A 27549-nucleotide genomic window follows, 5' to 3' on the forward strand; every position below is an offset into this window, starting at 1 on the left:
GTCAAGTAGAGAGCATTCTGGGAAATTGTGTCACATACTAAGCTCTATAGGTGTATATGCAATCGACACATAAAAATAGAAAATCAGCAGGAGGTATCTAAATTGTCAAAAACATTCTCGGTGCTGTTTGCTACTGATGAAATCTCTTTCTTCCCCCCTTACACGTGGATTATACAGCAACATAAAAGATATCCATTCAGTTCTTGAAGTGACAGTTTATGATGAAGATCGGGATCGAAGTGCTGACTTTCTGGGCAAAGTTGCCATACCATTGCTGTCTGTAAGTTTTATTCACCTGACACACTCTTCTATGTTGCTTTTGCTCAAGTTTAAAAAAAAGAAAAAAAAAAAAACCCTTCAGCTCTATGTCTGTCATTTCTCACCCAAGGTCTGTAATAAGAACACTAAAATTTTTAACATACTCAATTCACGGCCATGTTGAATCCCATGATAGTTAATTTTTCCTGACAGACTTGATCCTGGTAATGAACAGGTACTTGTCAGAATTGCCACAGTTGTTTTGGGTTCTCTGTCAGTTTCAGCAGCTGGGGGTCAAAGGTCACCGAGGGAGTGTATTCAGTGGAGACCGCGAGACAGACGGCTGTCATGTCCTTTTCCCGCAGATTCAAAATGGTGAACAGAAAGCCTACGTCTTGAAAAACAAGCAGCTGACAGGGCCAACAAAGGGGGTCATCTATCTTGAAATAGATGTGATTTTTAATGCTGTAAGTCTTAACTTTGGCTTTTTTGTACTGCTAAAGAGTTCAGTTTCATGAAAGCTTTTGTTCCTGATTTGTAGAGAATTTCTGTCATTCCTCATTTTCTCTAAACCTTGATGTCTCCTGGAGAATGCGCTTCTGCCACTGCCTGGCACACCCACACTCTCTGTGATAGTTGGCGACTGCTCTGTGCTGTGCGCGGCCGCTGCCTGCCTGCCTGCCTGCCTGCCTGCCTGAGAAAGGGAAGGAAGCCCATGCATGTGCAACTGTATACATTTATATTTTATGAGCACAGCCACCAGGACTTTGAAACTTTCTAAATGATTGCAAATCGAACTGCGTGAAAAAAAAACTGGTAAACATTTGTAATCTATGAATCCATAACAGACACATATGTTGATATATAGGTGAAAGCCAGCTTACGAACATTAATACCCAAAGAACAGAAGTACATTGAAGAGGAAAACAGACTCTCTAAACAGGTAAAAAAAAAAAAAAAAAAAAAGGCAAGGAAAGATTCCTCCCTATGGGAAGACCTGATTGTATCTGTAAAACATCTTAGTAAATTCAAATAAATTTTGGAGGTCTGGAGGGGAGGGGAAGATGATGGGAAATTGTGGATCACCTACTAATTGAAAATGGCTCTTTTCTTTCCTTTACTCTTCTCCTTTCTGGAAAATCTCAAACAAGGACAATACCAAAGTAATAAATTGGATGGGGGTGGTCAGAAAGGAAAGGGGATACTGTAGGTGCTGAATCTAATGGATATGTACTCATGCATTAGCAAAAGAGTGATCTTTTTTAACATAAAATACAATTTGATTGTCATGGAGTGTGTAAATGAGAATGCTAAAAGCTGAGGTTCACATATATGTGCAGACCACCCACAGGTATGATGCAGGTGTGTGTAAATGGAGCCCCCAATAAAGATCTTTCCTCTAATCCAGTGGTGGGTGGAGGATTTCCATCTTTTAAGGCAAACCTTCCTGTTAATTAGATTTTAACGATGATCTTTTAGAGGTGAACTTTCATTGACATTTTCACCAAAAAAAAGCAGGAAATCTGATTTTTCTATGATAAAGGAGTTTTAAATTAAGCTTGGAATCTATCAATTATAATTTTAACTTTAGTTTGATGTCAAGAAAGAATACTACACTACCTTATTTTTTTTTTTAAGATTCTATCCAATTAGCAGAGCTAAAAGAAAAAGTAGTTATTATGGCTGTAAAGTTTACTGAACTTATTTGTGCTCTGAAATATTTGACCGTTTGGGGGCTATTAAAATCTAAGAACATTTTAAATTACACTTTAATAAATTCACCATCAACAATAGGATCTCGGGTGTTTAAAGATAGCATATGTAAAGCAATTATCTAGTTAAAGAGAAATAGAGATTATGTTTCTCTACAATTGCAGATGAAAATAATAAAAAAAATGCTCTGGAAGAAAGGTGATAGGGGCCAAGAATGAAACACACAAGAAGATTCTTTGTGTGAGTGGAATTTCAGTTTTAGCCACTTGTTATAACTGGTATACGCATATTTTGCATCCGTATTGACACATTATACATTATGCCATAGTATTTCATTAAGCTTTACATAGCTACTTCTTTAAAATACCAGATCAGCATTGAAGTATATTTGGAGTAGCAAAACAATAACCTACAGACAAATGATTATTCTGTTAATATTCCTGTATGTCATCATTGTAACCATTACCAAGTACATAAGCTAATCTTTTTATTATTTAAGTTGTGGTAAAAAAATTAAATTTATTTCAATTCTCATTTACTTTTCTAACAAAAAGATTTTTGTAAAGCATTTGGTCACTATAATTTTTTTCTCTAATTCTAAAATTATGGAAACAGTGAGAATATGTAGGCTAACCATAATGTGTGTGAAAAAGAGACCGAAGTGACAGGAGAGGAGAGAATATGATAGAAAGAAAGGAAGAAATCCTACAAAATTAATATCCTGTTTTCTATAATAAACTATACTTTTTAGCTCTTTCCTTGAAATCTTGCAAGCTATTAATCTCACTTTGAAATCTATTGGAATTAAAACATTTAATTCATCTTAAAGTCACACACACAAAAAAAATGAAGTTTAAAATTAATCAAGGTCCATCATCTGTAAGTAGCAGAAAAATGGACAAAGGATTCCAACCAACATGATAGCATTGTTTTTAAAAATATGTTTAGCTAAGAGCCTGCTTTTATAAAGCAGTGCTTTTTCTACTTTCTCCAGAAATAGTTCTTTCTCTTTAACTTGTAAGCCAAATTGCTTGGTATGTCCTTGCAACTTTTTATTTTAACTTTTGAAGTCTCTTTTAAATGACAATAAGCTTGAAGAATTTTGCTGTGTATCTGATTGTTTTCTCCTCTTGCCAATTCTGATGTTTCCATTTTCTTTACAGTTGCTACTAAGAAACTTTATCCGGATGAAACGCTGTGTCATGGTGCTCATAAATGCTGCGTACTACATTAATAGTTGCTTTGATTGGGAGTCACCTCCAAGGAGCCTTGCTGCTTTTGTGGTATGATCATGCTATATTACTTACATTGTTATTCATTAAATTCAGTACTCATAGATGCATGTTTCTGTGGCTATAGTAACAGTTATGTCGATGTGGCCATTTAAAAACTCCTATTTTAAGACTTGACTGGACAGATTTGCTGTGGGCAGGAACCTGATGGATTGTTCAAGGTCTGAGTCCAAGAATATACCTCCCCCCGCACCCCCCGAGATTTCCAAAACGCAAGACATCACAGCCAATGTATAATTTTCTCTGTTACACTTAAAAAGTAAAATTTTTGCATGTTGCATAATTCCAAATTGCAATAAGAGAGCCAAGAACAAGTCCTCCTTGTGAAAAATAATAATAGTAATAGTCTGGGCCAGTCTCCCTTTGATTTGATTCATTCTTGAATCTGGAATTTGTTTCTGCTAAAATATGAATATTATGGGTAGTAAAATTCTGGTTGGTAATACCTTAATATGTGAATCAATTGGAAGTGGATATGACCTATTTAACAGATGTTTTATTATTTCTGAAATCTCCAGTTTTTAAAAAGTCAAGTGAGAATTCAATCGATCTGAACAGTTCTACCAGTGTTCATCATGTAACCTTTTACTTTTGATTATTTAAAAACTGCTGATGAGACCAACTGGCAGAGGCAGAAAAATCCAAGAATATTATTTCCTTTGAGCTTTATCTGGGATTTTCTACTCTCAAGTATTTTCGCTTATTTATAGTATTTTAGTTTGAAGTGATGTTCATGTTTGTTAGCATTTAAGTACCTAGGCAGTTGCCAGTTGCACAAAAAAATATGACTTTATTTCAAGGGCTTATAAGAAATGCCTTAATTATAGTAACAAACCAACATTTTAGTATTACCATTCGAATGAATGTCTGCATATCTGTTTAATACTTTGAGTTCTACCCTCCTCTCAGGCCTTGCAGTAGACTTGCATTAATGTCTGAGCACACAAACAAAGAATGTGTATGTCTCTTCGTATTTTAAGTTACCAAAAGTTAGGCAACCTGCTTCCCATATACATGTTTTCTCCTTTAAAAAAGTAAGTGTTATCTTCATTAAGTTTTAGAGGAAGAAAATTTGTTTTTTTTACATCTCTCAGTACTTGTTTTAGTGGCTGCTTCACATAATACATATATCAGAATACTGTTAAACAAACTTTAGCCTGATTTTTCACTAGTATAGAAGAGGTTTGTCAATGTTAATAAGAAAAAAATGACGCTGAGTTTCTAGGTCTACTTTATATCCTTCTTTCCAGGTTCTAGGAGGCCTTAGAGCAGCAATAAAATTCTACTAGAAAGGTCATGCTGCCATTTTTATTCACTTCTTCTGAAGCCATTTTCCACAGCTGTTTGTGAAATTTGAAAACAGAGAAATGTATAAAATTATATCATTTGTTCAGGTACATTCATTCTGAATCCCTTCCTGGCACAATGTGTTGTGTATGGCCTCACAAACTTCTTCCAGTTGCAGGAGTCTATCAGGTAAAATGAATTCAAGATGGCAGCCCTTTTCACAATGTCTTTCTCATTGTAAGAAGAAATAATTTGAAAAAAAATAGCCACATGCACATATTACTTGACTGTTTTCACTGGAAGAGAGCAGATTTCAGTAGAGGAAAAATTGTAATAATAATCTGTTCTAACTGGGACCAATTTGTAGCAGATTCAGTCCCACAAAATAAGCTAAATGCAAGAGGCTTGCAGAGAAAGAGAATAGATACAATGAAGATAGGGCAAGGCCTGCGGACACACAGGGTAACGAAGAGGTCACAGACCACAATGTGAGCACACACTGAGAGTACTTTCAAGAAGAAACAATAATGTTAGCTGTTTCATTTTTTAAAAAATCAAGAAGCATTCAATGATATTCATAGAAGCAAACTGCCTTTATGTGGACTTGAGCTGAGTTCCAGGAGAACAGAACCACGCCTTTTTCATCCTGCACTATAGCATCTCTACACTAGAGCAGCTGGCAGTCTATATACTCCTAGGAAAATATACTTCTAAATTAGTGGACCTACCATTTTTTGAACCAACAGTCCATCTGAAAATTATTTCTGTATGGAGAACCTCATTCTTCAGTGATACCTGATAAATAAGGGCTGGGTGGGTTCATTGTTATATCATGACAGACACGCTTGATCCATTGTAGCAATTTTGCCTCTTGATTCCACTTGAATCTTAAATTATTTGGTAATCCTGTGTCAACTATCTATTTAACCTCAGATTAAACTATGATACACAAAATTTATGTGTAAATAGCCAACTAGTATTTATTAAGCATGTATTATATGATAAAGAACTATTTCTCACATTAAAAACACTTAGATACATTAATGTATTTAAGAGTCCTAACAATTTTATAGAGTGGATAGTACTATTTTCCCAGTATTTAAAGGAAGGAACTGAAATAAGTGTACCCTACGCAGCACAGTAGATATTATTTCTTTTCTAAAGAGTCTTCTGAATATGTCTTCCCATTTTAATATCATAACAATTCAGAAAAAAATCCCTGTTATATGACTCTTCTTCATCTTGTTGAAATTAAAAGTGATCAGTATTTAAAAACAACATCTTTCAAAGATCTCCTTGTACGACTAGAGCCTTACTAAGTCAGTTTATTGAAAAGAACTGCTTTCCACTAGGAGAATATAAGCAGCACCCATTGTTACAAACATATTGTTCCCACCATGCCCTGTTGATGGATCATGGGTCTATTATTATAATATTGGTTCCACTTGGCCCACTTTTTCATAAATGCAGCTGCCTTGTGGAACACACACATTTGTAGCATTATGTAGCTTGGTTGTAGGCCCAAATCAGTATACTTCATAACGTTTAAAGGTCCTTTTTCCTATTACATGTTAGTTTTCTTTTCTAATTTTCTTCCTCCAAATTAAAAAAAAACACAAATAATCTTTTTTTGTCTCACTGTCAATGAACATGAAAGCAGGAGAAATTCTGAGGGAGAGCAGCTGCCATTTCTGAAAGCTCTACCTGAGTGTGTTTGGGGGAGGGGAGGGGGGAAGATGAGGATTCAAAGTCAGCTGATGGCAGCAGAGGCTGAAACTGGCCAGAAAGGGGACAGTAAAAAATAAGCAAATGCAGTTCTGGGAAAGGCTTTGTTTTTGAGTGAATTCAGTGTTTAATTTCGTTATGAATATTGTCTGCCTAAGAGCGAACGTAGACGTGGATGGTACAGAAGGCTCTACTTGTCTTGGTTATCATCTATTGTAGATGTGGAATGTCTCATAAATTGGACCTAATTTTCATCAGGCTCTTGACCAGACATTTGTGTTCTTGTGGATGTCAGTGGGTACAAAATGGGGAGGGGGAAGGAGTGCACATTCTCTTTTCAGTACTGTCATTTCTCACTGTAATGAGCACAAAAATAATTGGACAACTGAGCTATCAGTAAAAGGACACACTTCAGTGTGTGTCAAAGAATTATTTTACAGGACAAACTTTAATCTTTAAATGTGATTGTAGATAATTTGTGGTACCATCTGTCCATTTGGAATTGTTTTAGCCTTTTCTGTCGTTATACAGTAAGTGCCGCTGTGTTTAACATTAACATTTGATATTTTACACATTTAATTTCTGTTCTGCTGTGTGGTCCTTAGGGAATGGAGCGCTAGTGCTACATGAGAGAGACAAAGTATTGATCAGTTAACATTTCAGCTACATTTATGTATGTCGCAAAATTAATGAAAATGCCAGACAAAAATGTCAGAGTGCACAAAAAGGTAGAATTTAAATTTGGTACTTTAATGAAAAGTCTTAAGATGTGCATTATCACAAATGTCCTCTTGCTTTAATGTACAATTCCTAGCAGAACAACTAAAGGGAGACACATATTTTACTTAGAGGAACAATGAACATGAATTATGAAGCAGTGTCAACTCCTCAAAGTACCTCGTGTTCCAAAACGGCATGTTTGAATGCTTTCACTGTTAAATCATAAAATGCTCTTTCTGTTCATATGTTTCTGTTCATATCTGGAGGGCTACTGGCTTCAGTCCCCTGGCCTGGCCAGTTTGAAACAGACTTCCTTCTGAGACTGTCTCCTTAGGTTTACTCTGTGTGTGTATGTATGTGTGTGTGTCTATGTGAAAATAGAGAATTCTCTCTATAGCAATTCATTTTGGTTTGTTACTCGTTCTTTCTGGGTCCTTTTCAAATGCCTGGTTTTCCTTTGCATCCAGATAATTTGTGTTCTACCCATCTTTATTTTAGTAAAGGATCACACATGGAACAACAGATATCTTAAAAAAAAAAAAAAAGAAGAAGAAGAAGCTGGGTCATTATACAGGAAGGCACAGAGAAAGCAGGAGTGATCTATTCAAAGAATGACATGAGGGAGCTCTTTGTAGCCAAATGATTCATTATTAAAAAATGGAGGAAGCCACAGGAAAAAAGTAGGACCTGGACTTGCAGAAGCTCAGGCAATGACACTGTGATATGATGATTGAAGACAATAGGCCCTTCGGTTTAAGGGTCCTTTACTTTGTACTTCCTCCTCCCTAGAAAGTCCACAACTACTGAACAACTTATGGATTTTTCTAAAAGTTATTACAAACCACAAGGACATTTTTTTAAGTTACCTTCACCATCAAGGTCTAAAATTAGAGCATTGCTTAGGCAGAAATACCAATGTGAATACAAAGGCTTCTCTGCTTCACCTCTAGTTTAATCTGGGTATTCATATTACTATACATTGAAATGCAGAATAATTATACTGGACATATTGAAGATTACTTTCCATCTATTACAGACATTTCTATGTAGCATAAGTCAGTAATACCACACCAAAAAAATTAAGCTTCTAGTCCATGGCAATTTTCATATTATTTTTATAGGTACTTTTTTTCATTGGTGCTATTTTTGGAGATAAAATTAATTTCCAGAATTAGCAGGAAAATTGAAAATGTCCCATATATAATTTTTAGTACTTTCTTTACAACAGCAAATCAGAAGTGTCCCTAAAAATAAAATACAAAAGAAAAACAATCTGATTGATGATGCTATCCCTGTACTCATGAGTTTTCCTAAAATTATATAGGTCTGAATGCCCAAGCTCTTTTGCTTACCTTTCTTCCTTTGTGTTTCTGCCATACATAAATACTAAAGCTGCTAAAAATTTCAGTTTAGTGCATACACATTTAAACTATATTAAACATTTTCTTCATAGATGTGCATGGAAAGAAAAAACTTGCATAGAATTTTATTGATTTAGGGTATTATATACTGTCAGAGTTGCCTAAAATTCATTTTACAGAGTCAAAAACTATTGACTTTCCATGTTTCTAGCACTACAATTTTCTTTTCAGTAGATTGTATGTCCAATTCATATGGACATTCTGGCACATCAAGCTGATCCTCAAAATACACATTTTTCTCAGATTTATCTGAATCCCAAGGAAGATTTTTTTTTAAATGTTGCCCTGAATTCCAGGAAAAGTTATAAATTAGGTTTCCTTAAGCATTGCCTTTCACAAAATGTTGCATATAAATTCTTTCAATTGTATTTATTTTAAAAAAAAGTGGCCAAAAGATCGTAATCCATCATTTATAAGTGAATAGGTTTTAGGACTGATCACTTTTAGCTGAAATCAAACCTAATTCTTAGGAAACATAGCAAAGTAAATAAAAATGGAGTAAAACATTTTCTTCTGATCCTTCCTGAGGAGTGACGGATTCTATAGAATGCTACTGATCCTGGCAGTGTGCAGACCTACGTAGATGAAGTCATTTTGCCTTTTGTAGCTATTGTATATACAACACAGCAGTTCCTCAGAACAGTGTTTCCCTCTCTTTAAACGATGCTAATGCCCTTTTTCGTTTATTTTAATAGATGTTGCAAAGGGGCTTTCAGGTCTTTGGAGGAAGATAATCACATAAGCTTCAGGGTCTGCTACTCTATGAAAAGCTTAGTCCTCTGAAATTTTGTTTCATATTTACAGTAAAAAGAAATTAATCCCAGTAGCAGATCCCACTCATGCATGTTCTCTATGATCTCTGCTTTACCTCCTTTTCCTCTAACATGGTAGGTAGTAGGATGCTATAAGCTAGGTGAGATTTCTTTGGTGGATGATTGGGGAAAAAGAAAACAAACTCATTTGTTCCAAGGTATGAATAGTGTTGTGCAATATTATAATCAAACATAAACCACAAATATTACCAGCATTACCATAGTACCACATTGGATTCAAGAATTTCCCATTTTATGCCCCTTAATGGTGCATGCCGTGAGAGTTAAGATGATCTAGTATGTCAAGGCCTCAGTGCACTCTTCCCTAGCTGTAAGAATATTGTCTGATTTCATCTCACACTGTTGCTTTGCACTGATTTATCAGATAGTTTAAGACCCCAAATCTTGGGGCTGGGAAGGTGGCTCAGCAGTAGAGTGCTTGCCTTGCATGCATGAAGCCCTGGGTTCAATTCCTCAGCACCACATAAGCAGAAGAAGCCAGAAGTGGCACTGAGGCTCAAATGGTAGAGGGCTAGCCTCAAGCTGAAGAGCTGAGGGACATTGCTCAGGCCCAGAGGTTCAAGCCCCCATGACCAACAATAACAACAACAAAAAGATTCCAAACCTTGGGAAATACATTGTGTGGTCCATATTTAACAACTGAATTGCCTAAGTATCAAAAAGTTATGAAATGATAAAGTTGAGATGTCTACCTATCCCAAGATTCCTGTGTTTGAAGTTTTTTTGGTACTCTAAAGGATTTTCTACTTTCTAATTTCAATACAAATCAGAAGGGATATATTTGTTGAGGAAAATTGTATAAAGCATTTTTTGCAAAGGCAGAACTTTAGAAAAATGGTAGTAGTGGAGTTGGAGGTGTGGCTCAGTTGGTAGAGCATTAATCAATGAGTGAAAGTGACTAGAACTGAATTCAAATCTCAGTCTAAAAAATGATAGTAGTAAGGCTCAAATGGTTGTAATTAATAAAAGGCTGGTATTAATAGGTTTAAGTCATTATATCCACTTTCTGTAAATACATGTGTTTGGATCAAGAGAACATTAAGCAATAGTTGCAGAATGATTTCTGGTATCTCATTTTATTTTGACTAGTTATGAAGATGTACCTTAGAATTAAGAACAAACTAGACTTACTTTATTTACCAAAAGAGAAGGAAACATGAAATGTTGCTAATGAAGGTGTTTTCTTTGCTCCTTTTCTTGCCATCATTTTAGCACACCTGAACATTATGGTACGAACAGGATAGACAGGCAGTGGCCAACCTTAGCCACAGCCAGTTCTTTGAGTTATGACAGTGCATGACACCTCCTGCTTTTGTTGTGATAACAGAGGTTCAGCACTCAGCAAGTGGTCATATTTAGAGATCAATAACAGAGGAAAGATGTTCACAGCAGTCGTTAGCTTCAGGCTCATCTGGGAATGATGCAGAGAAGAGGAAAGAAGCAAGGAAAGGCAGAAAACATATCAAAGTGTAAACAGATATTTGGGTCTAAAAGAAAGCACTGATTTTAATGGAAGCAATAAAATATTATAGTGGAAAACCTTGGATTTTATTTTATACTAAATCAGAGTTCTTAATTTATTTTCATATTCCCCTAAAGGGCAAATTTAATCTAATGACAGAAATGAAGTCTGAAGGGATAAAAATTGTCAGAGAGTACTGACTTTGGGAGTACCAAAATTCATTAAACTTTTGCAATATCCAAGTTTTAGCTACCACAAGAACAAATTTCCACCCCATTGGGATTCATTTTTCCCCCCACTGAGAATGCACACTCTAAATGGAGCATAATATAAGTCTGATGTTATTTTCATACTTCTGATGATAAAGTCTAGCTTGGAACTTCCATAGTTTATATATGATGTAAACCAGTCTATATAAAGAGAATTTTGATCATTATACAAAATTATTGACTACTTTGAGTCTGTTTCAAAGAAAGATTTTATTTAGTTCTGCAGACATTAAGGAATCTCATCTTCTCCTTATGAAAAGTCACATAAGTGTTTCCTGTGGACCCAGATTCTGCATTTCATCAAAAATCTAGAAGTGAGTGAACATAAATTCTGGTCTAAGTAATGAAGCCCTCTTATTATAAGGGTGTGGTAGGGCTTGCCCATAAAGGTTGTATTTATGAGCAATAGCTAATCATTGTATATAATATGTCAGAGTTCTAAAAGTATACTTCATTAGGCATACTTACCATTTTGATATCCATTAGAAAGTTTATAGTGTAGGAAAGTCATTTAAAATAGTTAAACACGGGGCTGGGAAGGTGGCTCAGTGGTAGAGCGCTTGCCTTGCATGCCTGAGGCCCTGGGTTCGATTCCTCAGCACCACATAAGCAAAAAGAAAAAAAGCCGGAAGTGGTACTGTGGCTCAAGAAGTAGAGTGCTAGCCTTGAGCTGAAGAGCTGAGGAACAGCGCCCAGGCCCAGAGTTCAGGCTCCACAACTGGATCCAAAAAAAAAAAAAAAAAAAAAGAAATGCATGTAAAATAGTTAAATACTTGTTCGTTAGACAAGTTATCCTGCTTACCAATTGGAATAAAAACTTTATTGTTGCAATGATTACCCATATGTATATGATTTTTTATACCCATCTTACCATGCACAAATAATTCTGCATTTTCTCTCATTGATATTCTGTACATGAACAATCTTTAAACAAACTTCAGGTATGTTTCATCCAGTTTTGTCATAAAATATTGAATTAAATATTTCCTTTAATCAATTAAAGAAGTTTTTGGATGAAATATAAAATAGTAGATCACAGCTGGACACTAGTGGCTCACACCTGTAATCCTAACTACTCAGGAGGCTGAGATCTGAGGATTGAGGTTCAAAGCCAGCCAAGGCAGAAAAGTCTGTGAAACTCTTATATCTAATAAACTGCTCAGAAAAAGCCAAAGTGATGTTGTGGCCCAACTGATATAGCGCTAGCCTTGAGCACAAAGAAGCCAGGCCCAAAGTTCAATCCCCAGAAACTGAACAAAAAAATATACAAATACAAATAGCAGACCACCAAGGATAAATATAATCAACTAATTACCCACAAATTGTACAAGGTTGGATCAGAGAGGTATAATATTTCAAAATATAATACCTCTATAACACTTGGTTGTAGAAGTTCCTAACCAAGTTCACTGTGTCCATCTAGGCATCAATATTGAAATTTAGAGCCAGGTACCAGTGGCTCATGCCCATAATCCCAGCTACTCAGGAGGCTGAGATCTGAGAATCATAGTTTGAAGCCAGCCCTGACAGGAAAGTCCCTGAGACTCTTATCTCCAATTAACCAACAGAAAACCAGAAGTGGAGCTGTGGCTTAAAGTGGTAGAGCAAAAGAGCTCAGGGACAGTGCCCAGGCCCTACAACTGACAAAAAACGAAAGGAAAGGAAAAAGGAAAGGAAAAGGAAAAGGAAACGGAAAAGGAAAGGAAAAGGAAAAGGAAAAGGAAAGGAAAAGGAAAAGGAAAAGGAAGGGAAGGAAAGGAAAGGAAAGGAAAGGAAAGGAAAGGAAAGGAAAGGAAAGGAAAGGAAAGGAAAGGAAAGGAAAGGAAAGGAAAGGAACAAAAAGAAATTTAGGCGTCAGTATATATCTGGTTTTGTTTAATTTTTTTTTCTGATAACTTAAGATTTATTATCTGTTTTGTGCTTCATGCTTCACAAGTGGCCATTACTCTATTATTTATATGTACAGATGTATATTTCATTTCTTATCAAGTTTTCTTTTTAATATCCTTTCATCTAGTATGTTTTGTTCATAGTAGGTTGTGATGACAAATTTACTTTTCATAGTTCGGGGCATTTTTTTACCTACTTTCTTCATTTCCTAACCAACTTTAAGACAGACTTTCTTTTCTCTATGGCCCAGGAGTCTTTTATTTTTGATGAATCTAATTTTTAAATGGAGTTTGGTTCCTCCATGGAAGAGCCTACTCTATACCTCAGTCAACAGACTAGTATTTTTATGACAGTTTTTTAGCCCGTGTTCTACTAACCTGGCTGTTTCCTATATTTTTATATACTCAGAACATAAACTTCCTGCCATAGTTTAATTGTTCACCCCTTAATCTTGGTTAATGCATATTTTAAAATTGAATGCTTTTCATACAGGCTTTCTACCTCCAAATAAGATGGAAAACTTTGTTTGGTGAGACAGTTGCTTAGCCCGTGGAACACACTTTTTTGTAGAAGTGATATCATAGATAATGGCTTAGAACCACTTACCAAGTCTAATCCTAGAATACCAAGTATAAAATGAGAAAGCACATCACATGGAGTCATGGCTTCTTAGAATGCTAGAAGCATATCTATGTCAACCCCAGCTTCAGGGTAGGACAGCTTTCTCATACATATGAACTCACAGATTATTACAACTGAAACAGGGCTTAAAGATAATTTTGTAATCGTTGAACTAGGGATACAGGTGGACCCATTGCAACAATGAGATGTGCAAGTCATTATGTCGAAAACGAACTTTACAACGTTTGGGGGGGTGGAGGAGCGGGCAGGATTGGGTGGGGGGGTGGGGGGAGTCTGGGAAGGGATGTGAAGGGGAAACAAAGGTGGAGGCTACAATGCTTGATAAGAAATGTACTCATTATCTTGCCCATGTAATTGTCACCCCTCTGTACAGTATTTTCACAATAAAAATAAATAAAGAAATAAAGATAATTTTGTATAACAGGAGACTAAAATGAAATGAGGCAAATACTTAAGAATTATTATTGATAATAGAAGTCACAAATACAGCAACAATGAGTAGAAAGGCAAAGCTGTTTTAAGTTAAAATGTTATCTTTAATTAATGAACAGCAAATGTTTGACATTGTCCTATAAAGTTCTGACAATAAACTCAGAACTGGACTCCTGATGTTAATACTTCCTGTTGAAGAATATGTTGCAGGGGAGTATGTTGAAATTGTCTTTTTTTTCATTCTTTCTTGCTATTTTTTTCTTTTTTTATTGTGAAAATACTGTACAGAGGGGTTACAATTACATGGGCAAGATAATGAGTACATTTCTTATCAAGCATTGTAGCCTCCTCCTTTGTTTCCTCTTCCCATCCCGTCCACCCTCACCCCCCCATCCAACCCTCCTCCCCCCCACCACCAGGGAAAAAACAAGTCCTTTAAATAGGGATACAGGTGGACCCATTGCAACAATGAGACGTACAAGTCATTATGTCAAAATTGTCTTTTTGATACAGTAAATCAGTGTTCTGTTTAGCATTATTTCTTCAACTTAAGTCATATGAATGTAACATACTTTAGTGAATTTTCTGGTAGTCAAGATTATTGTGCAGAGATGTTTATAAAGAAGACATAGAGTTTACTGTATATTTAAGGCAGAATTTAGACAAGAAATATTATTTTGCCTCTAAGAAATAAAAATGACATTTTCTCCAAAGCACATGTTGATTGACTAAGAATATATTTCTTATGTTTCAAATACACATTTTCATTGAGTTGCTTAAACAACTTAAACTGTCTTTATTGATCCACATTGATTTAATGGAAGCTAAAATGAACTTCTCCACAGCCTAAATTTCTATCACACTAAAGAAAACCCAAGGGAAAAGTATGTGTATCTTAATTATTTTTTTAAAAAAAGGAAGAAAGAAACCTGGTAAGCCCACTTTATTGTAGGATTGTCTTTCTAGATTTCCTTAAAAGTATATAAATCCAAATTATTCCAGCATAACATTAAAAGGCATAATGTAATATTATATTCTTTGTAAAGTAGTGGCAATACTGAGACAATAATTAGGGCATATTTCAAGAAACTACTTGAATTTATAGGATGTTTTCCCCTTAGTTATATAGATTATTTAAGGCATAGTTAGTTGTAAACTTGGTGAACCATGTTTCTACCATTTAGTTATTAGAGTGAAAAAGACAAATCAAATCATCAGTATGAAATGCTTGCAAGTTCTTAGGTAGAAAGGTGTATGGATAATTTACCCTTGGGTGATAGATACAGATATAGATAGGTTTTTGTTTCTGAGATTGTCTTAAAATTTGTGTCAGTATGCAAAGGCATTTAAAGTTATAAATGAAACATATTCTATACTGGACTGAAAAATGGAGTTGCAATTCCTAGGGGAGGAAAAAAAAAAAAAGTTCCATCAGTGTCTGTTACAAATGCATGGCTTATTCTAAAATATAAACCAGCAACGTAGTTAATAATACTTGAATTCTATTTCTAATTGACTAGAATGTTTAACTTAAGTTTAAGGAGCTAGGACATAAAATAGACTGTAAACTGAAAAATGCCATTTGTCAGTATTTTTAATCCATTACCAGAGCCAGTGACAGGAAATAAATTCAGGCTGTTCTGCTTGAGATGCATTTCAGTTGCCATTAACAGGTCTTCCCCTGTTTTCATGCACACTCAATAAAGCTGTGTGGAATGACTGACTCAGATGCCTTCCACAGCAAAACTTGAAGTTAATGCTGTGATATCGTAAGCAAAACCCTTAGCAGTTGTATCAGATGAAGCTGAGAATAAATGTAGTCTAGCAGGCATCATAAAAGGGTTGAATGGAGGATACATCTCTGCCCTCCTCTATCTGCTATGAGATTCATATGTAAGATTCCTGCTAATTATGTCTCATGATCATATTGAGATTGGTGTGAGAACATTTCTCCCCCTTCACTGTTGACCATCAAGAAGGGGTACTCCATTATTCCTCTGTCTTCCTTCCTCTGCTTCCTTTGTATTTTATTGGAAGGCTACAAATGTTAAATCAGTATGGCAAGTAGCCCAGAGTATCACATGTAAAGGTTTAAGGATCTTAGGTAGAGACCAATAAGCTCTCTCTCCCTCCCTCCTTCTCTCTCTCCCTCTCTCTCCCTCCCTACCTCCCTCTCTCTCTCCCTCCCTCCCCCTTCTTCTCTCACTTTCTCCCTCTCTCTTTCTTTCCCTTAGACTTACAGACTTTTATCATTTCCTGTATTTCCCAAGGGGATTGATTCCACAGGATGGAAAATAGGGTACCTGCATGTTTCCTCTAATTGCTATCCTCCTTCTTGCCGAATCCACTGCCCAATTAATTTTGCACACAACCTTCCTAAGTCTGAATGCGAGTGGTTCTTGTATTCAGGCCAGACACGTGTCTGGCCTTGAACTCAAAGAGGTGAAATGGGCAGGTGACCAAATTCTAATGCATCTTATCCACACATACACTTTCAAATCTGTTGTGAAACAATCCCTATTTATAATTAAAGTTGCTAGAGAGATTTGTATCACATTTTAGATAACAGACTCCCTTCAACGTTAATCATAACCAGAAATTATGGAAATACTGAAATGATCCTAATGATGATGAATTTATGTTGTAGTCACACTGGTTTTCAGTTTTGCATTTCTTCAGAGGAATTCATGTGCTAGAAGATTCCCTTTAACATGATTGAAGAATTTTTAAATAGGCATTTTTAATATTTGCCGCCCTCTTAATTATTACTTGTTTAATACACCACTGTTAGCACAGGGATTATGAGTTAATAAAAATGTCATAGTATTAATGTATAAAACACTATATAATTTTCCCCAGGTAATGGTTAACAGCATAAGGCTATATTAACAGTACTCTTAGTGTATAGTCCCTAAATGTATTTGATTCTCATCCTTTGGAAAGTAATTTTATTCTGATATATGGTACAGAAATATTGGAGGGATTTAATTAAACTGCTTAATGTGACCTTATCAGGTACATGAATTGTTTTCCAATGGTTGATATTTTATTACTATGTAAACTATATCTTAAAACTCAATCTGGAAAATTTTAAATGTTGTATTGATATTTGTCAAAGCAACCTTACTGAGATTCATAGATAGGTTATTCATCTCACTGTACTATTAAAACAGCTGAAAAGTAAAATTAATAAGCCAATAGATCATTATTATGTAATGGTTTTGTTCAGATAGATAAATGGTTTTCCTTTTCCCTTTCTTTCAAAATAATCTTTCTGGCTTTGTTCATGGGTGCAGCAGGCTGTTAGTGTGTATCTTTATACCATCAGAATGAATGAGATATATCTGTATAAATTATTGATTCATTTGAGCTTACCTTGGTAATTCAGAGCTGAAAACTCTGGCAGCTTATCTAATAGAATGATATAACTTGCAGACTGAAGTTACCTACCACAGCAACAATTGCCAGTTGGGGGGTCAAATGCCCTTTTACCTTTCTACCTGAACATCTGCAAATTGAGCTGTATCCCATTCAGAATTTAAGAACAGGGCCATTGTCACAGGAAGTAGAGTTTGTTTCTTGGAGAAAATTATGCCAGTTCTAGCTCTGAATGAAAGACAAGGCTTTTATTACTCAAGGGATATTAGGGCTGACTGCTTTTTTGAGAAAACAAATTTGCTGTAACTTTATCTGTAATTTAGTCCTGAATGGGTGCAAATAGACTGCACATTGTATGGAACAGAAAGGAGAAAATAGGGGTTTGTTAAACTATACAAGGGCTATGTAACCATTATATTTCCGAGGGAAGTCTTATCAGAATATTTTGGTTACAGCCTTAGCACCTAACACCTGTTTTGAAATTTTGTTTAGAATAACATTGGAAAAGAAAGATGTTTTTTGTCTAAAGTTGTGGATAATGGAACACCCATCTGCTGAAATTTATCATCTAGACTATTAGATAGAGGCTGGCCCCATCCAAAACCTACAGAAATCAATACATATGTGTCTATATATGTATATATAATCTCTCTCTCTATATATATAGCTTTATACCCTTCTCAAAAATGAAGTCTATGCAACATTATTCTCAGAAGAGTCTGATTTAAGCTTTGCAAGGGCTCCTATTCAAACACTCAAAGACAAGATAAACATTTCGGTTAATGAGTCTCCGGGTCACAAATTGTAGAGACTGTGGATCACATATTATTTCATATATTATTTGGGGAAACTCTTTTTTTTTTTTGGGTCCAGTTGTGGGGCCTGAACTCTGGGCCTGGGCCCTGTCCCTCAGCTCTTCAGCTCAAGGCTAGCGCTCTACCACTTGAGCCACAGCACCACTTCCGGCTTTTTTCTTTTTGCTTATATGGTGCTGAGGAATCGAACCCAGGGCCTCAGGCTTGCAAGGCAAGCGCTCTACCACTGAGCCACCTTCCCAGTCCCTATTTGGGGAAACTCTTATCTCCAGTTGTTTTCCTACTCCTCAGTCAGCAAGCTCAATAGTTGTCATAGAAATGCTCAACTTCACAGTATTGTTGTTGACCAGGAACATGGAACCAAACTTAGGTAATCCAACATCTTAGCACTACTCTTGTACTAAACCCCAACCCTGTCCATTAGCACATTTTCTATTCACTCAGTGCACCAGGTCTTTGTTAGCCAGCAGTTTCTGTAATTGAGTAGATGCATCCCCTAACTCTTCATTTCAGAGTCCAGGTATGAATCTATCCAAGGACGTTCGTGAGCCTGTGACCTCAAGCAAAAAAATCATGAACTCTTACCCCTCAAACAAGCTGTTGGAGATTGATTTGGCGTTTAGTATTTAATCTTCCTAATGATGTTTTGGCATATATAATTAGGCCCTTGGGGCTTCTTTTTTTCTGTTTATTACATAATGACTGTAAAAAGAGAGAGAAGACTTCTATAGGAAAGGAGTATTGTGTAAGCAATGATGTGTCTTTAAATGTGACTAGCTTTCTGCCCTTAAAACACATTCTTCTTGCACTGTTCCTAGGCTCACACCAGATACACATTTGGGTATGATCCATTATCTGTGCTAGGATCTCTGCTGCTCTCTACCTGCATCTGCCGTATTTTATGTCACTGTGACTCACCTGTACCCAGTACCATCCCTTAGGATTTGTTTTCTATAACTTCAGAATGTCTAACAGATCATCTAATGATCAAATCTGTGATCTAGAGGAGGAAATATGTCTGCCCCTAAATAATACACTCACTGACTTGTGACCAATACACTTCAGACTTTTTTAGGCATTCAAGTCCTGCTATACAAGTAAGCATAAAAGGCTTTATATATTTGAGATATTTGAGAGCAGGCAGAGCATTGGACTGGCCACATAGGAAGTTTCTGGTCTACACTCAAAGGAGTACCCTTCTTCCCGAGGGGAAGTATACCTCTTCCTTTGCTATTATGAAAATAATAAATACAAAACAACCAGGAAGAGAATTTGTCAGAAAGGTTTCCTGGGCTCAGTAAGTTGTGCTTTTCTGTGTGTAAATCCTAAGCAAGCAAAAGCTGCTATCTTCATAAGAAGTATAACAGACTGCACTCAGAAACACAGCATTTAACCTTCTCTGTATAATGAGGGCATTAAAGCTGCAAATTTTTAGTCAGCAGAATGGCACATGAAAAGAATGAACAGAGTCAAACCCATTCAGTTCCACGGATCAGAGTAGAGTGCTTTTCTTAGTGCCTCCATCTTTGCTGGTCAACTCTCTGTGATTTAGATTTGGAAGCTGGATGTAATGTAAGAATATAAATTGTTTCAAGGAAGACAGATTACATATAGTTTCTCCCCCACATACTCACAACCTCCGTGTTCACCTTTATAGCAATTTTTTTTCAAAAAGTAATGTGGTTTAAAAATCATTTTAAGTTGCCCAACGTAAATGATAAAATCAAATATTGGATTCACAAACAATAGCCTTTATTGGTTTGTGACAAGTGATCCATCTTTGTACATTAGTGCAGCTTTCTGAACCAGATTATTTTTCATAATTGATAATTTGTGAGTCATATATTTGTTATCTGTTCTTTTATGGCTTTGAGAATAGTGAATGATGTCAAAGATCACTAAGCTTTTATAAAGAAGATTATTTTAGTGTAGTTTATTGGCTGGCATTTTCTAAAAGTATGTTACAAGTAAGTTTTGCAGATAGAAGCTAAAGGTATCATCCCTTGCTAAAAAGGACAGTTCTAAAATTTTGATAATGTGGGTTCCGTTTTAACCATGCTATAAAAATACACACATAACAAAAAGTAGGGCTAAATATTTGCATGCTAAAAAAATAACTTTATTTCATATATGAGCAATTTTCCCAGTACCTAATTCACAGTAGAGCAACATACACATTTAGTAGGGTACCTGGGTGTCAGCATTGTATCTATACGCATAGAATAATAACACTACTTCACATGATTGATGATTTTACTGATTTTGGTAGCCTTAGAAGTATCTACCAATTATAATACAATTTTTATTATTCAATTTTATATTTTCTTGCTAAAACCTTCTAAAATCTGATAGGAAATCTCATCCCTTTTATTATGGTTCATAATTATGTTATAGTAGACATAAAGCTCTACATATAAATTTGAGACCGGCAAATAATAATAACTTTAAAATCTAGTTTGCCTAAGAAGGAAATATTAAAATCCTCTTTTTTTAACAACTAATAATTCTCTCACATATCCTGAACTTTCTCACTAATTCTGTTCACAATTGTACTCACTAAACAATGTATAACTCAGTTTTTAAAAATGAATCTAATTTAGAGAAGTATATAACGAACTAAAGTATTTTAAATGAATTAAATATACATTTCATGGAAGATTTGTTACAAATCTGCTCTTAGATAGTATGTGCTTCTAGCCTCAATTTTAAAAAATATCTCCTGAACAAATGAATTATAGAGAACTATTTCTAATAAAAAGATTATCTACTTAATTAAAATAAAACTGAGATCATTTAATCATTATGTGATTAAATACCACATAGGAAACATTTTCTCTTTAGAGGTTTCTAGTGCAGGGAAAAGAAACCTGCAAGTTATCTACTTCCACAGCTAACATTATGGATTCTGTTACATATTGATTATACCTCCTCCTGGCTTAGAATTCATACTCAAAGAGGAAACACTGAACAATATACAGCTGTCTCTAAATCAGAATAGATTAGCACATTTATTTCTAGTAAGTGCTTTTTTGTAATCATTTTATTTGAACTCTTTAATTCATTGACTTTTGTCAAATATTACTACTTTTAAAGGTTTCAAAGCTATGTGATTTAAATTTTGTATCATTCAAAACCAAAATCAAGTATAAGAATAGTTCGCTATTAAGGTTTTTCCACAAACCTGAATTTGCCCTAAATTCTGTTTAGAATTAAAAACATGAGAAATATCTTCATTGGATAGGCAAGCAGAATGTTAGATCATGTAAACAGCAGTATAAAAGATGGATAAAATTTTTTTGTGTATCAGTTGACAATGTTATATAGCATCTAAAACACAATGAGATTTTAAAACACCTTGTTCTACCTTTTCAAATGTTTCTCTGGCCTTGTTTATGGCATGCACAGTAATATTATGGTATGTTTACTTTTACATATGGAATGACAGATTGTTGATGTGTTTTATCCATAGTATATTATTCAGCTTTGAAGTCTAGTCTCCTCGGAATCAGAATTTTTTCTAATTGAAGGGAAATGCATTTCTAATGACTAGCCATTATAGATCTGCATTTTGAGAGTCATTTTTCATATTTTAGAAAAATGTTATATAACATTTTTGGAAAATGTTATATAAATTACTGAAAATTTGGTAATTTTACCAGTGGAAATCAGATTTTTGTCTTGTAAAGGAAGGACAAGACTATTACCTGAGCTTTATTTTGTATTTTTCTAAGGAAATACCATTTAAAAATAACTATTTAAAAATATTCCAAATTTAAAAACATTTAAAAAACATTCTAAATATTTATGCACTTTTGCATAAATTTATCCTAAATGCTATATAGAATCACAGAGTATGTAATATACTCTACCTCCTTCCTTCTCAAATTTGTTCAAACCTTGGAACATGAACTCCAAATTTTATGATTAATCAGCCTACCAAAGTATTAAATTATCAACATAAATTCTATGGACTCTCACAGATAACAAATATAGGTTTAGGAATATTGTATACTTATTAGGAAGTAAGAGAACTTTTATCCCACTAAGATAAAGAAACCTCCACACATGGTGGAAAAGGGGGAAAGATGGTTCAAAAACTCTAAAATTCAACTATAAAGTTAAATTAAAAACTATCGCAGCATACTTCAGTGTGGATCATAAGATGTTTACATCTTCCTGTACTTCTGTGGGTAAATAACATGCCATAAGTAAAATTGTTCCTCTTTCTCCCCGTCAGCACCAATTGTCTTGCTTGTCATTTTGAAGTATGGCCTGTAGGTGGCAATCTTGCACCACACAAACTTTTCATTTATTCATTGCTTTTAGCTGGAAAAGCTTGCACCATTAACAGATCCGTTCAATGTAAGCCGTGTTATTTGCATAAATTCCAGACTTTGATGATGGTCTGTAGTCTTAAAACAGTGGCCTACAGATTATTTATGCAGTTGTTTGGCCTTAAAGTTCACAATTTTGCTCAGGGGTGACTTTACTTTGCATTGTGACCTCGTGTAGGTGGCAGACAGCAGAATGGTTGAGTACATAACCTGGAATCATGAAAATCATGAGGCCTCTTGTATGAAAGATAATACTTAGGTTCTCATACAACCCTTCAGCTGAAAAGAAATTCATAAATCACCTAAATTATAGCACATTTTAGTACTTATATAGCAAAGATTACAAAAGAACATTCTTGAATTCAGGCATTCTCTCTCCCATGCAATGAAATAAATCTGTCAGCATCTCAAGACCTTATCAGCTTAGCCCTGTTTAATCCTATTTTTATGAAGAATAGTTAAAAGCCAAGGGTACCTGCATTAATATTGTGCCTAGTTATTTTTAAATAAATACTGCTATTGACTATATATTGTTCAAATGGCAAATGAAGCTAATTCCCTTCTTTGCAGGAGTCTTTGGGATAACTGACAGCAGTGTATTAATTCAAACAGTTGCAGAGCATGTGTTCCATACCAAAATGTACCTTTATTTCTAATTCATGAATTGCAAATAGTACACAATGTTTTTAGAATTTAAACTTTTGGGTTATTATCAAAATGATAATCCCATTATGTTAGGACTGTTTGTCCATATTTTATCTACTTTTGCTCTTTTATTTCTCCTTTCCCTATTCTTCTCAGGTGCTCACAGGTACTAGACTGCAATTCCATATTGAGGATGGCCTGACCCCTGTGAAGCAAACATGGAGGCAGGCTGCAGAGAAATGAAGGTTATTTGAGCTAGGTCTTGAAGGATGAATAGGAGTTTGGTTTCAAATAAGGTCAAGAAAATAATTTCAGGCAGAAGGAACAGTACAAATTTATAGTCACCCCAGGAAAAAAAAAGTTTAAAAAATCATTAAATTTAATAGTTAAATGCCACTTTTAATTAATAGTTAAATTAAATAGCTAAATGCTATCACTTCCAGAATAAAATGTTTATTTTGTTCCATTATTGCTATGCAAGTAGAATAAAGTGCCCATGGAAAGTTCATATTTTGTTATTAGTCATAATTTTGAGGAAAATAGAATTTATTTACACTAAATTCTCATTAAAAACAAAAGTCTGTAATACCTATGAATGTCTAATACACCTTCATTTCTGTATACGTACCTTTGTTACCAAGGAATCCATTGGGTTTTATAAAATAGAGCCAGATTTATTTCAGTGATTCTTTTTTTTAATGAAAAAGTTTCTGAATGACTGTATTTCTTGCTATGGAAAATTATATTCAGAAAGGACAGGCGCTAATTTTTGACCATCAAAAGCATGATAACACATTTCATATTGCCCAAATTTTAAGTCTCAGGTATTAATCAATAAAAACAATACGGCATATCTCACTTTGTAGGAATTAGTTCAGCTTCCTGGAAGTTGTCCTGCATTCAGTTACCACCTTTGCTGATAAAATTCTCACCCACTTTTCTGAAGTTAGAAACTAATTCAATCACAATAAGAGCCTTATGGCTGGGATTGTATTTGGTCCTTGCCTTGCCTACTTTTTGATATTACCTTCGAAGGTCACAGAGCACAGCTCCAGGAACAAGAAGAGCTCCTTGTTTGTGAGGAGCAGCCTTTGATTCCATGGATCAGTGGTTATTAGAGCTGCAGCTGGTTCACAACAAATATTCACATCTTAAGTAGTTAGAGAAGGCATTTTCTCCCAGGGTGACCCCCATGGCGCGGAGAGCTCAGAAAGAAGTGATGAGAATAACTAAGGAGTTTTGAACAGTGTTACAACATACTGGGAAGAAGACTTCTTCATGTCTTAGTTTTACACTTTCGAATTTTAGACTTTATTTTTCAAAGACTATGGCTGTAAGATTCAGTGATGTGTTCCTTTATTAAATATGGCTGGTTTCTGTATTGGTTGTAATCATATGCAGGCATAGTTTTAAAATCATTAGCTTTCAGCGTTCTCTTTATAACTTTGAAAATAATCTTCCTCTTTGTTACAAATATAGACCATCTGACAGCCCTTCCTTTGGTCTGCTCCCCCACCCTTCCCACCAGCAAGGCTTAGGCTAGGGTAGCAAACAGGTGAAAGACTGGCCTGTTCAGGCGATCAGTCTTATCTGAGCTCAATGAAGCTGAAGTAGCAGATGAAAATAACAGGGTGGAAAACAGGTGTTTGAGCAGGTGGGTTTGTGATCTTTAGCCATCACACTGGCCCTCCTGGTCTTAGAATAATCACAAGAAGTAACAGAGCTCCCTCTGTTACAGAGACATCTGGGGCATCCTCAAATCAGGGATTGACCCTGAGGGGTGATGAACTTGACTTGGTAAGGATGATATTTCCCTCTTTAATTTACTCAGCCCCAACATATATAAATACACACACATACATGTGTATATATATATATATATATGTGTATATATATATGTGTATATATATATATAAAGACATATATGTATATGTCTTTATGCAAACATACACCTTGCTGTCTTAATTGTAGTCAATAAGGACATTTTTCTACCTCCAGAAACCCTTTCCTTTGTGTGGGAAAGAAGCAAAGGGCAAAGAATCCATCTTTGTTTTCTGACAAGCCTCTGAGGTCCCATTTCCAAAGGAATAACATGGATACATCTCTGAGCTAAAGAAAACATGAGGAATTTGACCTTTTAAGTCTTCATTTTCTCTAGAGATGTGAAAATACAATTAGAACAGAAACAAAGGCATTGAAAATATACCTAGACCTGGGAACACATAGGAAAATCAACTTCGTTTATCTTTTAACAGCTGAAAAAATGAATGAGTTCCACTTTTGAGAAGTGAAGAACAACTGCATGGGTTCATAAAAATCATAAAGGCCAGTTAGTGCATAGAACTTGGAATAAGTTTTGAGAAGAGCGCTCCTCAGCATTGGGTGCACATGTAGTTCACTCAAGAATCTTGTGAAAATCCAAGATGTAACTCAGCAGGTTAAGTGTGCATTTTCCAGGCAATGGTAATGCTGCTTGGTAGGAGATTATTTTTAATACAGTTTAAGGCTATAAAATGGCTTATCTTGTGGAAGAGAGAACACTGGATTAGGTTAGACTTTCTTACTATAGCAAACACAAATTGTGGTAGGAGTCTTATATTAACAAAGGTATTGGTGGTCTTTGTTTTCAAATTCCAGTGTGTATCAAAATGATGGAGGAGGTTCCTAAAAACCCAGAAACTTGGGCTTAGCTCCCAAGTTTTCTGATACAGTAGGAAGGGAGTAAGGATCAAGAAGTTGCTTTCCACAGGACACTGGTGGCTCACATCTGCAATCCTAACTACTCAGGCTGAGATCTGTGGATCCTGGTTCAAGGCCAGCCTGGACAGAAAGCTTTCTGGAGGACTCTTGTCTCCAATTAACCACTCAAAAAAGAAGGAAGGAAGGAAGGAAGGAAGGAAGGAAGGAAGGAAGGAAAGAAAGAAAGAAAGAAAGAAAGAAAGAAAGAAAGAAAGAAAGAAAGAAAGAAAGAAAGAAAGAAAGAAGGAAAGAAAGAAAGAGAGAAAGAAAGAGAGAGAAAGAAAGAAAGAAAGTAGAGCTATGGTTCAAAAGTTGTAGAGTGCTTGCCTTGAGCCAAAAGAGCTGAGGGACAGCACCCTTGCCCCAAGTTCAAGCCCCACAACTGACAAAAAAAAACCCAACAACAACAAAAGAAGCTGCTTTCCTAATACATTTACAGGTGATATTATGGGTGGTGATAAAGGGACCACATCTAGAACAACACATTTTATTCTTTTCCACTTATACAGGTCCAAAGAACAAAATCAATCTCAATGGAGTAACTACAGTTGTCAGCAGGGATAGTGCCTTCTGGGGGCTAAGGGAAAAAATAATTTCCTAACCTTTTCTAGAAACAGCCTGCATGCCTTGCACATGGTCCCTTCCTCCATTTTGAAAATTACTGATTTCCTTCAGTCCACACTACTGGATATGCATTAGAATTACAAGAGTCTTGGTAACACACACACACACCACCACCACCACCACCACTATCATCATCACCATCATCATCATGCACGCCCGCATGCCCTCAAGCCTGCACACACTTTAGTTTTTGTCCTTCGGTGATTCTAATTTTGTTGATGTCCAATAGAGGCAGAGGTACAAGACTAAAATCACAATCCTGTCAGGTTATTCGACTGTAAAATGGGGCCAAAGGGCCCAACCAGGTTCCTTCCACAAAAGGGCATAGAATAAATTAGAAAATGTAAAACTGAATCAAGAAAAGGAAGGAGAGTTTGAAATGATGGCGGGGCGGGCGGGGAGAGAAACCGGAAGCCAGGTGCCAGTACTTGAGATCTGGGCAGAAAAATCTGTTAGACTCTTCTTTCCAATTAACCAACAAAAAAAGGCACTCGAAACACCACTTCAAGCAAGAAAACCAAGCAAGAGTGCTTAGCCCTGAGTGCAAGTCCTGGTACCAGTATCAAAAAGAAAAAAACCTACAAGATGCAGAGAGGGAGAAAATCTTTTGTTTGACATCATCAGTATAAACCAATTCCTGTTATTCTAGATACTTGGAAGGCTCAGAGTGAGATTGAAAAGGTATGGTTCAATGACAGCCCTAGAAGAAAAGCTCCCAAGACCCCTTCTTAACCCATAGCTGGACACAGTGGCACATGCCAGGCCAGCCTAGGCAGAAAATTCTGAGAGACTGCCACAGTCAGAATCTGGGTGTAAGGGCACAGGCTTATGATCCTATGATGGGAAGGCAAATCCCAGCTCAGATGCCCATCCGGATGGGAAGGGAGACTGTACCCTAAGAACAACCAGTGAAAACCTAGACTGGAGGCATGGCTCATGGGTATCACACCATCCTAAGCAAGCATGAGACCCTGAGTTCAAACCTGAACTCACCAAAAAAAAAAAAAAAAAAAAAGTCACTATAAAGTAAAACTTGTGGGGGATGGCAGTTGAGAAAAGTTTCTACAACT

At 35.7% G+C, this 27549-nt stretch overlaps 1 protein-coding gene and 1 non-coding gene across 11 annotated transcripts in view; one reads left to right on the forward strand and one right to left on the reverse strand.

Moving 5' to 3' along the window:
* Mctp1 (multiple C2 and transmembrane domain containing 1) overlaps positions 1 to 27549 on the forward strand; it is a 530774-nt gene that overhangs the window by 366374 nt on the left and 136851 nt on the right. For all 10 annotated transcript variants that reach the window (XM_070031065.1, XM_070031059.1, XM_070031063.1 and 7 more), the window contains 4 exons: positions 178 to 280; positions 624 to 725; positions 1127 to 1201; positions 3135 to 3254. In XM_070031065.1, coding sequence (XP_069887166.1) covers positions 178 to 280; positions 624 to 725; positions 1127 to 1201; positions 3135 to 3254 — 400 coding nt within the window. The remainder of the gene's footprint in view (positions 1 to 177; positions 281 to 623; positions 726 to 1126; positions 1202 to 3134; positions 3255 to 27549) is intronic.
* On the reverse strand, positions 25612 to 25732 carry LOC138833056 (small nucleolar RNA SNORA28). Its single transcript, XR_011373773.1, has one exon. It is a non-coding gene; the product is annotated as a small nucleolar RNA SNORA28 (small nucleolar RNA).

Source organism: Dipodomys merriami, unplaced genomic scaffold, assembly GCF_024711535.1.
Source record: "Dipodomys merriami isolate MVZ:Mamm:240054 unplaced genomic scaffold, mDipMer1.0.p SCAF_20, whole genome shotgun sequence".
Lineage (NCBI taxonomy): Eukaryota > Metazoa > Chordata > Mammalia > Rodentia > Heteromyidae > Dipodomys > Dipodomys merriami.